Source organism: Triticum aestivum, chromosome 1B, assembly GCF_018294505.1.
Source record: "Triticum aestivum cultivar Chinese Spring chromosome 1B, IWGSC CS RefSeq v2.1, whole genome shotgun sequence".
NCBI lineage: Eukaryota > Viridiplantae > Streptophyta > Magnoliopsida > Poales > Poaceae > Triticum > Triticum aestivum.
In genome coordinates, this window is record NC_057795.1 from 488,009,447 (window position 1) to 488,026,698 (window position 17,252).

General features: G+C 51.0%; 1 protein-coding gene across 1 annotated transcript; it reads right to left on the reverse strand.

Moving 5' to 3' along the window:
• Window positions 1–7,105: 7,105 nt before the first annotated feature.
• Window positions 7,106–9,229, reverse strand: LOC123093090 (pectinesterase-like). The gene is made up of 2 exons (XM_044514999.1): window positions 8,169–9,229; window positions 7,106–7,904 (listed from the first exon to the last, which is right to left on the reverse strand). Exons 1-2 carry the CDS (start codon window positions 9,136–9,138, stop codon window positions 7,207–7,209), a joined length of 1,668 nt encoding a protein of 555 aa, XP_044370934.1. The 5' UTR covers window positions 9,139–9,229; the 3' UTR covers window positions 7,106–7,206.
• Window positions 9,230–17,252: the final 8,023 nt, after the last annotated feature.

Sequence of the window (17,252 nt, forward strand, 5' to 3'; positions counted from 1 at the left end):
CACCTATCGGAACCACGACAAAAACATCCGTCTCTCCAATTGCATTTGAATCCTCCAAACCCTTCCCTTTACATTCTTGCAAGTTGCATGCTTTAATTTCCGCTGCTCATATACTCTTTGCATGCTTGCTTGAATTGTGTGAAGATTGCTTGACTTGTGCAAAGATAGCTAAAATCTGCCAAAGTCTAAAATTGGGAAAAGGTTAAGTTTTTAATTGGTCAAGTAGTCTAATCACCCCCCCCCCCTCTAGACATACTTCAAGGTCCTACAGTCGCCGGACTCAGGCGGGACCTGGGGCGGGCCAAAGAAGAGCTCGGCCTCGTGAAGAGGCAGCTCGAGGAGAATAAAGGTACGTGATACCCCGTCCGTGTGTCATGTAGAGGAGAAAAATTGATGATGCTAACAAAAAGCATCATGATTTTTAATAGGGGCTACGACCGAAGTGGCGGCCCTGAAGAAACCGTTGTCCGAGGCCGAAGCCAAGGCGGCCACAGAGCGCACCGAGCGTGAAAAGCAAGATGCTCGGGTGGGGGAGGTACATCAAGAGCTCCAGGAGTTCGGCAAGAAGTTTGAGTCCTTGGAGCATGAATTCAAGACACAAGCGTCCGAGCTTGCCAAAGCCCTCGAGAGCGCGAAAGATGCCAAGGCCGAAGCCCAAAAGGCCCTCCAGGAAATCCAAGCGGCCAAGAAGATAGCAGCGGGTAAGGCATTCATTATGCAGAGCAAGCATGTGGAGGAGACCTTTCTTTTACTTACCCGAATTTGGAGCTCTCCAAGGGCATTCGCAGATCTGCCACGCAGCATATCGGATGCCACGGAGTTCTACCGCGCTGAAGAAGGGAGCTCAACGGAGAAGTTGTTTTGGTCCTTGTATGCTGGAGCCGAACACCCGATGCCCTTGAGTGACCAACTGAAGCAATTGGTCGAACTCCACAAGGCGGCCGAACTGACCATGAAGGGCATGATAGTCCGGATGTGGCCTGGTGAGCCTCTTCCCGACAGCTACTTTGGCCTTATAAAGCGGATGGTAAGTGCCTGTCCGCGGTTTGAGGTTATCAAGCAATCCGTCTGCATTGAGGGCGCCCGCTGGGCATTTGCCCGTGCGAAGATGCATTGGGCCAAACTGGATGCTGAGAAGCTGGTGAAGGATGGACCCCCGGAGGGTAAGGAGCATTGCTACCCCGAAAAATATTATGATGGTGTTATGAAAGGCGCTCGCCTTGTGGCCGATGAATGCACCAAGAACATGATCTTTGAGTGAATGTACTCATGTCGTCTTTGTAATATGAGAACGAGTTTGTTTGCGCTATATAACGCTTTGTTGATTTAAAATATTACCTTTTGTGCGGCCGTTTATAAAATTCTGAAAGTAGGCCAGTCGTCGGCTTCCGCGCCCGTGTAGCTAGTACTGGGGTGTTCGTGGAAAACGCAAACACTCTTTATCCAAGTTTTTGGTCCTTTAAGGAGGTGTTTGGCACAGCGAGCAAGGCAATCAGACTATGCGGCTTTATAACTCTCACTTGGCCATAGAAGTCTAGAATTTTAAATTTCGTCAAAGCCCCTAGTATTCGGAAGGCCGAACTGGGGCGCTACACACGCCTAAATCGAACAAGGCCAATTCCTCGCCTTAAGCGGAAAAAAATCTTTAAGGATTTAGTACCTCTCGAACAGCGACTAGCTCTTGTCGCATCATGACAGTCAGTTTTCGGTTTTCTCTACTTAGGTGCTCGTCCGGAAGAACCGGGACACAACCGCAGTAGTTCTCCCTGCGCTACCTTAGCCGATATAACGGAATGTAAGGTACCAAAACAAGGGAGCCGGGCTAACCCAACTATTGACCCAAGACATGATTCGGAGCTGATGCATATAATCCTATAAGTTCGGGGTGCCGCACTGTCGAAAGTGTTCGGACTTTTCTTGCGATGTTATGGGGCTCAAATAAAAAGCCCCTGGCAAACTCATCGTACCAAGGTGTACGGATGCAATATTAAATAAATATTCAAGGGAAAATACGAAGATAGTAATAAGAAGCTGACGATGTATACTGTGTCTCGTTGTTTTGTGTAATACGGCAAGGCGTATGTGTACAATTAATGCATTAAGCATTAACAAATAGGACTATTTGACATGTCATGTCCAAGGGCAGGCTGCATGCGGGTATGTAAAACAGGTATAACAATCATTGACAAAGACCACCTGGGTATTCCCTTGTGTGCAAAGCCTCTTGCCTCCTTGGTTTTCCCTCCCATGATGAATCTGATGGTCCGGTTCTCTGAAGGAGCTGCCCGAAAGTAGGGTCCTGAAAGAAAGAAAAAAAAAGGAAAAACGCTATGCGGGCCTCGTGGCGGCTGAACCGCACTGTGGGCTGCATCGTCGACTCGACTCCACCCATGCACATGGTATCTTGAGTGTGTAGTTGTGTACGCGTGGCACGAATGTTGTCTGAATGGGGCTGGGGCGGAGGCCGGATTGTTAATTGAGCTCTTGGCGTGCCTGACGATCCTGTTGCAGGGTGCTCCGGACTCGCTTGACGGTGTTCGGGGCTGTCATTGCCGAATGGGCTGTCTGTCGAAGAAGGTTGCTTTGTACTTCTATCGCGAGGGCCGCAGTGTGCTCTTCCGTACGGAGGGAGCGATCTGTGTTTCCATTGACTGTTATAACCCCGTGAGGTCCTGGCATCTTGAGCTTAAGGTATGCATAGTGAGGTACCGCATTGAATTGAGCGAACGCGGTTCGTCCAAGTAGTGCATGATAGCCACTACAAAAAGGGACGATATCGAAGATTAAATCCTCGCTTCGGAAGTTATCCGGGGATCCGAAGACCACTTCCAGTGTTATTGAGCCCGTACAGCTGGCCTCTACCCCTGGAATTACACCTTTAAAGGTGGTTTTGGTGGGTTTGATCCGTGAGGGATCGATGCCCATTTTGCGCACTGTGTCCTGATAGAGCAGGTTCAGGCTACTGCCACCGTCCATAAGGACTCGCGTGAGATGGAATCCGTCAATGATTGGGTCAAGGACCAATCCGGCTGAGCCGCCGTGACGAATGCTTGTAGGATGGTCCCTACGATCGAAGGTGATTGGACAGGATGACCATGGGTTGAACTTTGGGGTGACTGGCTCCATCGCATAGACGTCCCTAAGTGCACGCTTTCGTTCCCGTTTGGGAATGTGGGTGGCATAGATCATGTTTACCGTTTTCACCCGGGGGGAATTTCTTCTGTCCCCTAGTGTTCGGACGCCGGGGGTCCTCGTCATCATCGTTGTGCAGCCCCTTGTCCTTGTTTTCAGCATTCAACTTGTCGGCCTATTTGAACACCCAGCAATCTCTGTGCGTGATTGGCTGGTTTGTCGGGGGTGCCGTGAATCTGGCACGAGCGGTCGAGTATGCGGTCCAGACTGGACGATCCCAGATTGTTTCTTTTGAACGGCTTTTTCCGCTGACCGGATTTTGAGTTGCTGAATCCGGCATTGACTGTCGTATCTTCGGCGTTGTCACCATTATTCCGACGCTTATGTCTATTGCGTCGTGGCTTTTCGTTACTGTCGTGGACATTTGAAGTGCCGGATTTTCTTGGCGTGGTGCTACTGCGAGCCAGCCAGCTGTCCTCGCCCGCGCAAAAGCGGGTCATGAGTGTCGTGAGGGCCGCCATGGACTTCGATTTTTCTTGGCCGAGGTGTCGGGCGAGCCACTCATCGCGGATATTATGCTTGAAAGCCGCCAGGGCCTCAGTTTCCGAACAGTTGACAATTTGGTTCTTCTTAGTTAGCAACCGAGTCCAGAATTTCCTGGCTGACTCTCCGGGCTGTTGGGTAATGTGACTTAAGTCATCAGCATCCGGTGGTCGCACGTAAGTGCCTTGGAAATTGTCGAGGAATGCATCCTCAAGATTTTCCCAACTGCCAATGGAGTTCGCCGGCAGGCTATTCAGCCAATGTCTGGCTGGTCCTTTAAGCTTAAGGGGGAGATACTTGATGGCATGTAGATCACCACGAGCCATGTGAATGTGGAGAAGAAAATCTTCGATCCACACCGCGGGGTCTGTTGTGCCATCGTATGATTCGATGTTGACGGGTTTAAACCCTTCTGGGAATTCATGATCCATTACTTTATCGGTGAAGCAGAGGGGGTGTGCGGCGCCTCTATGTCGGGCTATGTCATGACGCATTCTGACTAGGTCTGGTCGGTTATGTTCGGCCTGGCTGGACTTATTATTGGTGTATCCGGCATGACGGTCATCGTCATGCGTTATGGCGCGCCCCCGTGATCTGTAGATCGATCTTGGTTGTCTTGCGTTGTTTTCCAATATGTCTCGTGGGTCCTGCGTATTGCCCTGGGCCGTGGTGAACTGGCGTGGGGGTGCGGGCTGGTATTCAGCCTAATACGCCGTTTTATCCCGGCCACAAGGTGGCCGGTCAGCCTCGTCTTGTGCTGGTAGTATAGGCTCTATGGCCTCCTACTCTAGTTGAGGTAGCATCTTGATCTTTGGGTAACCCTTGGTGGGGGGCTCAAGTCTGTATTCCTCGGCCGCCAGGACCTCGGTCCATCTGTCTGCGAGCAGATCCTGATCAGCTTGGAGCTGCTGCTGCTTCTTTTTCAGGCTTCTTGCAGTGGCTATAAGCCGACGCTTAAAGTGCTCCTGCTCTATTGGATCTTCGGGTACACCGAATTCATCATCGTCGAGGCTCACCTCATCTTCGGAGGGAGGCATATAGTTGTCATCCTCTACGTATCCGTCCGTCGCCTGTCCCTCTGGGCTGACCTGCCCGTATTCCTGTTCGGCCTGTTCAAAGGTAGGCTGATCAGGGTTGTATTCCTCTTCGGCACCATCTGGGTTGTTGTCTTCTCCTATGTCGGCATTGCTATGGCAGGGCTTAGAGCGGCGCCGATGACACCCATGCTTTGGTTTCTTCCCTAAGGGGTTATCTTCTGTTGCCTCATCGCTGTTGTTTTCTTTGGGGGTGTCCACCATGTATATATCATACGAAGAGATAGCTGTCCAGCGTCCTGTGGGCGGTGGTTCCTGTTCTTCTCCCGCATCTTCGTCTATACCGTCGATGTCTTCGGAGTCGAAGTCAAGCACGTCGGTCAAATCATCGACAGTGGCTATTAAGTGGGTTGTGGGTGGGTAACGAATTTCTTCGTCGCCTGCTTCCCACTCAGGCTGGACATAGTTCGGCCAGGAATCTCCTGTCAGAGAGAGAGACCTTAATGAATTTAGCACATCGCCAAAGGGGGAGTGCTGAAAAATATCCGCGGCGGTGAACTCCACTACTGGAGCCCAATAGGACTCGATGGGGCCAGGCGCGCGTAGTTCGGAACCCTCATCCGGACACAGGTCAGGGGGTCCGGTGACGCAGATTCCCTTAACGGCGGAGTCTGTGTTCGGCTCTACCGCCGAAGAGTATGCAGCCTCCGTGGCGGGGTCCATCCACCCGTCCTTGGACGACGCGATCTGCCCCGGATTTAGGTCCGGAGCAGCTGCAGGGGCGATATCCCGAATACTGTCCGACAGTAGATTTAGGTCGTGCTCGTCGTGACTGTTCGAAGCTCCTGATGTAAGCCCGAATCCGTCAAAGATCAAGTCTCCGCGGACATCGGCCGTGTAATTCAAGTTTCCGAACCTGACCTGATGGCCAGGGGCATAGCTGTCGATCTGCTCTAGATGGCCAAGCGAGTTGGCCCGCAGTGCGAAGCCGCCGAACACGAAGATCTGTCCGGGGAGAAAAGTCTCGCCCTGGACTGCATTGGTTGAGGGAGCCATCGAGCCTTACAACGACGTCATAGAGGAACTCTCAATGAAAGCACCAATATCGGTGTCAAAACCGGCGGATCTCGGGTAGGGGGTCCTGAACTGTCCGTTTAAGGCGGATGGTAACAGGAGGCAGGGGACACGATGTTTCACCCAGGTTTGGGCCCTCTCGATGGAGGTAATACCCTACTTCCTTGCATGATTGATCTTGATGATATGAGTATTACAAGAGTTGATCTACCACGAGATCGTAGAGGCTAAACCCTAGAAGCTAGCCTATGGTATGATTGTTGTCGTCCTACGGACTAAACCCTCCGGTTTATATAGACACCGGAGGGGGCTAGGGTTACACAAAGTCGGTTATAGAGAAGGAGATCTAATATCCGAATCACCAAGCTTGACTTCCACGCAAAGAAGAGTCCCATCCGGACACGGGACGAAGTCTTCAATCTTGTATCTTCATAGTCCAACAGTCCGGTCAAAGTATATAGTTCGGCTGTCCGGATACCCCCTTATCCAGGACTTCCTCAGGGGGAGTGGGGGATTTTTCTTTCGAGTGAGTCGACTCGCCTCCGGGGCTGGGGGATTTATTTCCCACCTCCCCCCCCCCCCCCCCCCCCCGCATTCATGGCATCTTCCCTCCTCGGAATCCCCCCCTCCGCCCACAGTACCCAATTCCGCCTCCTCTCCCATTCGAGCCACGTGGCATGGCAACCGAATCACCGAGCTCCATGAAATTTCCTCCCGATCCTGCAGACCTCGACTGTCAATAATCCTCTCTTCCTCATCTATCAACAAAATTCGTCGGATCTTACCTTGGATGATGATAGTCCCTCTTCTATACTGCAGAATCTCCGCATGTAGCAGATTTGGGATGTACAAGGCCGGCCAGTTGTCGTCGACGCAGTCCTCGTCCTCCAAGCGCTCGCCCTCGTCGCCCGGCGAGTCGTCGTCGTTCCTCTCCAGGGGCTCACTTCCCCCCTCGTGACGCCCGCGCGGTGTCCATCGCCCGCGCGGTGGTCATCGCCTACGCGAGAGTCTGCATCGATGCGGAGATCGTCGCCCGCGCGGTGATCATCGCCGATGATGTGGTCGCCGCCTCGATCGCCTCTGCAATCGCCACCCGAGAGGCGTGTCGAGGTTTCTATCTCGGCTCCTCCAACTTGCATTATTTCAGTGACTTCTGTTCAACAGAAGACAAAACCAGGTGCAAGAATGTAATCGGACGAACAAGGGAAATGTGACTAAAATGTCATTCTACTACCCATAAGTTTATAAGTTGGAATCTGTCAATTCTACACGTAAGAATTGGAAGACCCATAAGTTAAAGCATTTGCTTCCGTGGTACTATATATTTTTGAACTTTATTCACTGTATATATCTAGCTATTTCAGTATATTTTTCTTGCACATGTTGATGTTGTAATGTCTGGTGCACTGAGTCAGATCATGGATCAGTTGAGCCCGATGGTGAAGGGCACGCCGGTTTGCGGCAGCCAGAAGTCCCCGAGCACCATGTTGGCGACGGTGAAGTTACCGGCGTCCACGGTGCTGTTGAGCACATGGTACCCCGGCCAGTTCACCCTCCTGCTCGTGTCCGACCCAGCCCCGGAGTTGTCGTACTCGGCGTAGTAGAGCGTGCTGAGCGCGAAGTCGCCGCTCCACGGCATCCACCCCGCCGGGTCGACGAGCCCGGCCACGTCCGACTGCATGATCACCGTGCGCGAGTACATCTTCCACGGCCGCCCCAGGTAGGTGGCGGTGGCGAAGGCCGTGTTGGCGGCGAGCTCCGGCGCGGCCACGATGGAGCAGCCCTGGATGGTGGTGCCCGTGTTCTGGTTCGGGTCGGAGCGGCCCTGCGCCGTCACGGTGTTGCTCTGGCCGGCCATCGGCAGCCGGTTGTAGAGCGTGCAGTCCTGGAACACGACGGCGGCGTTGCCGAAGACGTAGTCGACGGTGCCGTAGACGTCGCACGCGCGGTAGAACTGGCGGAGGGAGTGGGTGTAGAGCGTGTCCTGGTACCCCTCGAAGCTGCACTGGTAGAACGTGGAGAGGTCCGCGCCGCTCCGGAGCGCCACCGCCTGGTGCTTCGCCGGCCCCGCCGTGTTGCGGAACGTCATATTCACCGCCACGAACCCTTGCCCGAGCACAGCTGCATGGTCGAATCTTCAAAGTTAGGGCGCACTAGCTAGTCGATGGATGATCTGGCAATGTAAGGCACGCAGCATGTTCATCATGCAAGGCAGTAACGATAGTGTGGTCAAGCTCACAACAGAAGTTCTAGAACATGTTGGGCTGTCGTGTCATGTCAATGGTAGGTGCATTTCAACCCAGTACTATAGAAATAGCACGGCCAAACTTTCAAACGAAGCCAAAAGCAGAGTAAAGATAAAGGAAGCTAAATTGAGCAACTCACCGAACGTGGCGGAGTTGAAGGTGGTCCAGCCGTCGACCACGCTCCGGTTGCCGGTGATCACCGTCTGGCCGATGCCGTCGCCGACCATCATGACATACTTCTTGTTCTTGGGCACCACCACATTCTCCTCGTACACGCCCGCGGCCACGTGTATCACGAAGTACCCGCTGCTCGCGCCAAGGTTGCTCGGCGCCGCCGCCACGGCGTCCCCGACGGTCGTGTAGTTCCCCGCGCCGCTCTGGTCCACGGTGACCGCGCCAGCAACCGACACCGCCGCCGCGGCCCCCTCGAGCGCCATCCTGCGCACCATCTCGTCGTCGGTGGCGTCGAACAGCCCCCTCCCGCGCTGCCGAGGCGGCTTCGTGGACGACGACGCCGGCCTCGGCTTCCTGCCCTTGCCGCGAGGCACCCACGCCCGGGTGAAGAGCGACAGCGAGATGCTGTAGAGCTTGGTGCTGTTGGCCATGGGCACGGCGAGGCCGCTGCGCACGGACCACGCCGACGCGGCGGCCTGCAGGCCGTCGGCGCACGTCTGCTGGTTGGTCAGGATCGCCGACAGCAGCGTCTGCACGTCCTCGGCCTGCGGGTCGAGGAGCGTCGACTTGGTCGTGTTCAGCGTGGCGCCCGCGGCGGAGAGGAAGTCGATGTTGAGCCCGGAGAGGAGCTGGCAGTCCTGCAGCGCGGCGACCGCGGCGTCGGAGAGGCTGCCGCGGGCGAGGTACCGGTTGACGAGGCCGAGGAACCTGTTGGCATTGGAGAGGGACTTGGCGGCGGAGAAGCGGCCGTAGGTGTAGAGGTTGCCGGTGCCGTTGGCCGGGAGGACGGACCGGCAGAATGTGGGGTCCGTCGTGTCGTTGCACGCAGTGGACGGCGGCACCGGCGTGGACGGCGCCGGGTCGGAGCGGGCCAGGAGGAAGAGTGAGAGCACGAGGAGGAAGGAGAGCGTCGCGGCAGGGTGGTACGCCGCCATGGTTGGTTAGGCGCGCAGGCTGTGTTGAACAAGCGTCGATCGAGGGTGTCAAGTGATCGAGTGCAGTGTCCCTGCTTGAGATGGCGATTGCACGAGCTGCCCCGGCCTTTTATAAGCAGATTCAGTGCGTGTATGTGCAAGATAGGAGTCATGGTGTTTTTGGAAGGTTGGCTGGTCTTTAGGGTCCCTGATTAAGAAACGCGTTTGGACGTTGGTCGATCGGATGGCGGTGACGACTATAACCAAGGAAAAAAGAAAGAAAGCACTGCTCAAGTCAAACCCTCGAGCTGGAGATGCATGTGATGCATTACAGGGGGGAGGCGACGTTTGCATGGGTTGGTTTGGTAGGATTCAAATGACACTTCTTCTTGTAACATAAATATATGTGGGTTAACTAATTACAACAGCATGCATGTATTGTGATTCATTGGACATGTGCAATGTGTGTGTTTAGGGGAATATGTAATGCTTCTTTTTGTGTGTCATCTTTATCATGCTTCTCTAGATTTGGAGAAAACTTAATACTCCCTTTGATCCATATTATATGTCACTAGTAGAAAAACTACTTTACGTGAGACACATTAGTCCCGGTTTGTAAATGAACCGGCACTAATGGTATCATTAGTCCCGGTTCGAACGGCTATGCATTAGTCTCGGTTCATTTGTGACCCGTACTAAAGGACATGACCCCTTTAGTACCGGTTGAAGCCACCAACCGGTACTAAAGGTGGTGCGCTGCCACCCGCAGTGCACAATGTTTAGTCCCACCTCGCTAGTTGAGAGGAGCTCGCACCGGTTTATAAGCCCCGATGCGGCTACCGTGTCGAGCTCCTCTCTAAGCAGGCCTTTGTGGGCCTATTGCAAGTCTTCTGCCCTGTGGGGCCTACTGGGCCGCACGGGCATGCATCCTGGCCCAAGTAGAGGTTGGGTTTCTAGTCGTATGCAGGCCGTGCCGGCCCAGTAGGCGGGCCGTTTTTACTTTACTCCAAAAAAAATCAAAAAAAATCAACGTGCCTCGTGCCACGTGGAGGGTCTTTGGTCCCGGTTCGTGTTGAACCGGGACTAGGGGGAGGGACCTTTAGTCCCCACCCTTTAGTGCCGGTTTCCAAAACCGGTACTAAAGGTCCTTACGAACCGGTACTAAAAGTCATTTTTCTACTAGTATGTCGTAGCTTTAATACAACTTTAATGGAAAGTTGCACTGAAGCTGCGACAAGTAACATGGGTCGAAGGGAGTAGTACTTTCTCTACATAAAAATGTTTAATCTTCTAATAGAAATAATATTTTTACAAAATGTTTCATCCAATTAATTTAAATATAGTTTTTCGCTGAAAATATTTGTTTTTTAGTGAACACATAGTTAAACATAGACATACATACATGAGAATCACACTCACACATCATCCACTAAAAACTAGAGTCTCGGTGTTTCAATATTGATGGAGTCATTTTCCACTAAAAGAATAGCATGCCTTAAATGAGACACTTAAAGGATAAAACCTTTTTTTTATTTTGCATGATACTACGTGTCTCATTAAGAAAATAAAGATTCAGTTACAAGCCACGTAAACATCGATATTATAGGACAGGAAAGATAGGATAATCCTATGCAAAAAACCAACGACTATCCCTCTCCACCATGGAAAAGCAGATGGATCACCTCTTCACCCGAGCTCTACGTGGCTCCATCGATGATCTGCAACTTTAGGAACCTCCAAAGTAGTTTACGTGAAGCAAAATCATTGCCGTTGAAAGAATCAGATTGGGGCAACGTGTCTCTGGACACGCCGTCGAACTCCAGAACTGACACCCGCACGACTATGACGTCAGAGGAGGAAATTAGTACTGTTAGCATGAGGTTTAACCATGGTGGGTTAGGAGTACGACCACGGTTTTTTTTTTGGAACCACGCAAAAGAATTGTATGTAGATTGCATATAGAAAAGAGGAGGGCAAATAGCCCATAGAAGATTCAGCAACCACAGATGTACATGGATCAACCCAAACAGCGATAACAAGAACACTCTCTCAAGTATAAAAAAGAAACAACATGCCCTGAAGCCTGAGTAAACCAAAACAGATAGATAGAAGTCTAGGAAACTTGTCCTTTGCATTGTCATACCGATTGCGATTTTAAGCATGTATTTTTCTTTTCTTTTTTCGTTCCACTTGTGAGCTGTAACTTTTTTATGACTTTTTTATAATTTTTTTATGACTTGTTAATAAGATGGCTGCATGCATCGTCATGATGCAGAGGCCGGGGGCACGCCTCCATTTTCAAAAAAACCATATGCCCTAGATTTTGTATCTAGCCAAAACTTAGGAGTATATTTCATGCCTTATTCAAATAAGGCATGACATGACATGTTAGTTCTACCGATGTGGAAGCTGACATTTCATGCCTTATTTGAATATTTAGTGTTTCTCCAATTTCGAAAACATTGCATACATGGGACCATAGACTCTCTTCCTTGACTCAGCAAGTCAGCATCCCTTGAATCCTTGATGAGTTTCTCCCGGTAGAAAATACCTAGCTCGAAGATTTGGTGGCGCCGTCAAAAAGCACTAAACCCATTTGCTCGGTGCAAAGCTGAACCTAACGAACTCCACTGTGGTTGCTGATCAAGGCTCAATTAACGAGATCCACACGTCCACTTACGCCAGAGTGTTGAGATTTTACAGCCACAAGAATCACATTGTATTTTCTGTGGTACCGTGCGTTCCACGCAGTTAGGCAACCACTAAGCAGATCGAATGAATAGGGTCACCGCCCTAGCTGCTAGTGCTAGTGGATTTAGTGGACGTGTTGGCGTCCGGCCGGTGGCTAAGTAACTAGTGCTGGTAGTAGCTAATTACTCGTAAACTAGTAGCGTGCATGCATTGATCCTACTGGAACGCTGGCTAGCGTCGACCGTGTGTTTAACTAGACCGAATTGAATCGTGCGCGCCACGGATTCGATGGCCTCGAGTGAGTGATCCACAGTCTCTGATCGCAGGAAAAAGGAAGAAGGGAGTGGTGTGGTCTGCAATTCGTCCGTAGTTTAATTAACTAACGAATCAAGATTTAGCCACCTATCTATAGGATGGCCAACATTTACCGTGCACGAAATCAAACCCCAGCGGCACTCAACAGTCGACGGCGCGCGGGCTCGGAAATCTGATGGTGGAACGAGGCGAACGTGCGTACCAGAGCACGGACGACTTCAACGCTGAAATTCTTCCTCAACGTCGAACTTCTTCCTTTACTGTGTACTAGTACTAGACTAGAGCTTTTCACTTGTTTCTGCGGCTTCCCTTGCGGCTTTACTCCCCCTTTCGACGAAATGGCAGCTGCCATGCCAAGCATTCCTAGATAGCTACCCGTCGCCGATCAACTTACGAGTCAATGGAAACACCAACTAACTGAAGCTACTCGGACTCTGAGCAAAAGGAAATGCATGCTACTAGTAGCGGAGGAGGAACTTTCAATGCTATGTGCCCGATACGGGCTGTCCGCCAAGCCTAGTGGAGGACGTTGAACCTTCGACGGCTGACCGCGATCCAGTCTGAATCAAGTTCGCAGATCCGGAAAACACATGTCTTTTTCTGTCTCTACGTAAGAAGATGCAATCCTGCTGGACCGAGCTGTGTGTCTGGAATGGAAGAGGAGAAGCGACCAAAGTCTGACCGAACGATCATGTACATGAGGTCCCAGCTCGGCGGAAGCCAACTTGGTGAGAGCACCCTGTATGCGCCAAATAATTTAGTAGTAATTCCAAAGAAAGTCAGAAAATTCCATGTCTTTTTGGGAATCAAATATGATCAAGTATTTGTATTCATCCCTGCAAAAAAGAAGTATTTGTATTCATGTAAAAGTTTGGCCAAAGGAATGATTCTCATTGACTTCACGGCGAGAAAATAACAAATATTTATGACAATGTAGCATGAATAGTACTTGTATATAGTGTTTTTTGACGAATCTTTGACTCAGGATACAATGAAAGTCATTCCCTGGTGAATGAGATTGTCATGGTTACGTAATATGATTGGATAGCATTCTGATTAACCAACATGTAGGAGTATTGCCAACCGACTAATACATTGTCCCGAAAGGAAAAAAAACTCATGATGTACAAAGTCTAGATGATCTGTTCACCGAAAATGAGATTAAAGAGGCAATCAATCAAATGCCTGGCGACAAGGCTCCAGACCCGGACGGCTTCACGAGCGCCTTCTTCAAGCACTGTTGGGACATCATCAAATATGATGTGATGCGGGCAGTAAATCACTTCTCGGGCCTTCATGCTTCACAACTGGAGTGGCTAAATTCCGTCCACATTGTGCTCTTGCCCAAGTAAAGTGGGGCGGAAGGCATCACCGACTGTAGGCCAATTAGCCTCATTCACATCACCAAAAATTCATTGCCAAGGTGCTTGCAAACCGGCATTCATTCACATCACCAAAAATTCATTGCCAAGGTGCTTGCAAACCGGCTTGCTCCTCACATATGGACAACCTTGTCTTCAATGCCCAAGGCGCATTCATAAGAAAATGAATATTCGCAATAATTTCATGTTCGTGCGCAACCTTGCGAGACGACTGCACAATCCATCCCTCCTTTTTAAGATAGATATTCGCAAGGCTTTTGACTCCATAAAATGGAAATACATCATCGATCTCCTACAACGGCAAGGGTTCCCAAGCAAGTTGTGGGAATGGATCACCACACTCTTTTCTACTTCATCCTCGAGAATTCTGCTAAACGGCATCACCGGCCCTCCTATCAAGCATGGTTGGTGACTGCGACAAGGTGACCCCCTATCCCCGCCGTTGTTTGTCATTGCCATTGACCCTCTTCAGCGGATTCTTGACTTGGGCACCCGTCATGGCCTATTGCATAGGATAAGAGGGCGGAGAACTATATTTTGGACATCAGTTTTCATGGACGGTGCTGCAATTTTCATGGTCCCAATTAGAGAAGACATCGACAACCTGTCACTCATCCTGCAGGGTTTCGACGACGTCACGGGTTTGGATGCCAATCCACTAAAGAGCTCAGTTGTGCCCATTAGATGTCGCCATCTCAATTTGGATCATATCCTTGAGAGCTTCCCCGCAACACGTGCATCTTTCCCAATCAAATACTTGGGCCTCCCACTTTCCGCCTGGCAACTCAAGAGAGTGGACTTTCAATTCCTTGTAAATAAATTTATGGCTAGGCTCACCACTTGGGATGGGCAGAACATCGCCGTCATTCCCACTTCGCTCTAATAAAATCGGTCCTCAGAGCACCTCCAGCCGCGCCCAACAGCACCCCCCCCCAGGCCATTTTTAGCGTCGGCGCCTAAAAAAGGGCCCAGTCACGCCCCCAGGAGCCTGTTTTTTGTCGGTTTGGGCTGAAACTGGCGCCGGCGGTCCCAGGCCGAACCCAGCGCGTTGGGGTGCCTAGGGGCGTCGAGGAAACCGGTTTTGGCATGAACGTGAATGGGCCCGCCGAGTCAGCGACATGCCGCTTCGTCCTCCTCATCGCCTCGGTTCCCGTGGGAATCAATGCCAAGGTTGTCGTGCTGCCGCGCCGGTCGGCCTCCATTGATGCCTCACGGGCGATGCAGTGAAGGCGCCGCGACGCACGTCCCGCCCGCTCCCGCCATGTGTCACCCATCATGCAGATTCTCACCGCCCCGCTTCAGCTATAAAAGCCGACCTCCCTGTCGGTGAACACCACAGTCGCCACAACTCGCCTTCTCTCTCGCTCTTCTCTCCACAGAAGCAACTCTCCCTCCTCTTCCCCCGCCGACGAGCAATGGCTGAGCGGTACCCCAACGACGACGCGGGGGCGAACGGCTTTGGCTGCCGCCATCTCCACGAGAACAAGGCGTGCCTCCTCTACGAGGCCGACTATCCAGCGCCCCCAGACATGCGGATGCCGAGCTCGTGGAAGTTGAGCGTCGGTGGCGTCCCGGTACCCCCAGTGCCCATCCGGGCCGAGATCGCCTGCATCCGTTCGTCACTGTCGGAGGAGCAGCGGAACGAGCCGAGGTACGCTGCCGACAACCACACGATGTGGACGATGTACTTCGACCGCCACCGCGAAGACCAAATCGCCTCCGCCAACGGCACCATCCCCCGCGGCCGACTCAACACCGACGGGTGGCGCGAATGGTGGGGCGTGCCCGGCCTGTAACGCCCCGGATTCGATGCGCCAGGTGTCTGCCAGTTATTCGCCGTCGTTGCCATGTCGTTTGCTTGCGTGTTGCATTTTATCATGTCATCATGTGCATTTCATTTTGCATACGTGTTCGTCTCATGCATCCGAGCATTTTCCCCGTTGTCCGTTTTGCAATCCGGCACTCCTATGCCCTCCGGCGTCTCCCTTTTCTCTCCTGTTGTGAGCGGGTGTTAAACGTTCTCGGAATGGATCGAGTCTTGCCAAGTGGCCTTGGTATACCACCGGTAGACCGTCTGTCAAGTTTTGTGCCATTTGGAGGTCGTTTGATACTCCAACGGTTAACCGCGTAGCCCGAAACCTCCCTTTCGTCTTGCAGCCCAACACCCCTTCAAAGTGGCCCAAAATCCATCTAACTCCCCTCCATGCTCTCGGTCGTTCGATCACGATCGCGTGGCCGAAAACCGCTCCTCATTTGGACTCTCCTAGCTCCCTCTACCTATATATTTGTGCCTCCCCCCGAATTTCGCAGTCCAAACCCCCGAAACCCTAGCAAACCGTCCTCCGCCGCGCCGGACGCGTCCGCACCGCGCCGGACACGTCCGCCCGCCCCGTACCGACTCGTCCCCAGGACCGTCCCGTCCAGCTTTTCCCGCGAGGTGAAATATGTCTAAGTCCCCAGATTCCAGTATTTTTATGCATTTTCATCGCATCATAACTCCATGCATACTGCTCTGTTTCGTGCGTGTAATATGTCAAATTGTTCGTCTCAACGAGTTCTTCATTTCATTCCATTGCATCATGTTTATTTGAGCTCATATTGATGCCTGAATCATTGTTGCAAGAGTGCTTCATGATGTTAATCTGCTGAAACTGTTATAACGTGCTCATTTGTCATTTTTGCCATGATTGATGTATGCATCCTTTGAGGTTGATGTCTACATGTGTTTTGATCTATGCCATGCCATCTTTACAGTGGTTTATGCCATGTATTTTTGTGATCAATATGGTGACTAGCACAAGCATGCAAACTAGGCATCGTGATGTTACTGATTTTAGTCCCTGTTCTGCTGTTATTTTGATGCCATGTAAACATGTTGCTACAGAGAGATCCATGCATATTTTGAGATACTTCAGTAAGGATGTTTTGAACATATGGTTGTTCTCTAGCCATTCATTCCCCTGTTTGAAATTATGGATTAGTCTAGCATGTCATTTTCGTGCTCTACTTTTGCTTCAAAATGTTTCCTGGCAGATTGTTTGCATGTTATTCAATTTTGCCAAGGTTGTTGTAGTTGATCCGTGCATGCTATGAACTTGTTCTTGCCTTGGTTTGTTTCATAAACATGTCTTCTTGCTGATGCTATGCTTATCTTGTCATGCAATGACTTGTGGAGAGTGTATCAAGCTTGTTAAGTAGTGTACTTGATGTTGCTGTTTTGCTAGGCTGAATCTGTTATTTCGTGATGCTATGTAAACCTGCTTCTACAAATCATTTTATGCATAATCTGGAGATGTTCACTAAATATGTTTTGTTCTACATGTCATGCTCTATCCATCCATGCCCCTGGTTGCATTTATGGATTGCTGTAGATTGTTCATATCTTGCTTCAAAGTTGCTTGATAATGTTGCTGCCAGCCTGTTAACATTAAGTTCAGTTGTTACCATGCTTGTTGGTAGTGATCCATGTACCCTATGGACTTGCTCTTGCCATGCTTAGCTTCATAAATATGTCTTCTTACTGTTGGTTGCCTTGCCATGCCATGTATTGCTCTGTAGTGAGTGGTACAAGCTCATCAACATGCCTACTTATCGTTGTTCCTGCCATGATTGAATCTATAATATAACTTGCTATGTTTACATGGGTGCCATCATATCTTCTGATCCTTTTTGGCTCATGGTCAGTAAGGGACTCTTGTTCTATGCATTTAGTAGTATCATGTCATGCCTTTGTTTGCCATTATAAGT

What these genes read in the sequence shown, in the direction of transcription:
- LOC123093090 (XM_044514999.1), bottom strand. Translation starts at nt 9,138, where the DNA reads ATGGCGGCGTACCACCCTGCCGCGACGCTCTCCTTCCTCCTCGTGCTC. An exon ending in CTTCAACTCCGCCACGTTCG is followed by an intron (nt 7,905 to 8,168) that starts GTGAGTTGCTCA and finishes TCGACCATGCAG; the next exon opens with CTGTGCTCGGGCAAGGGTTC.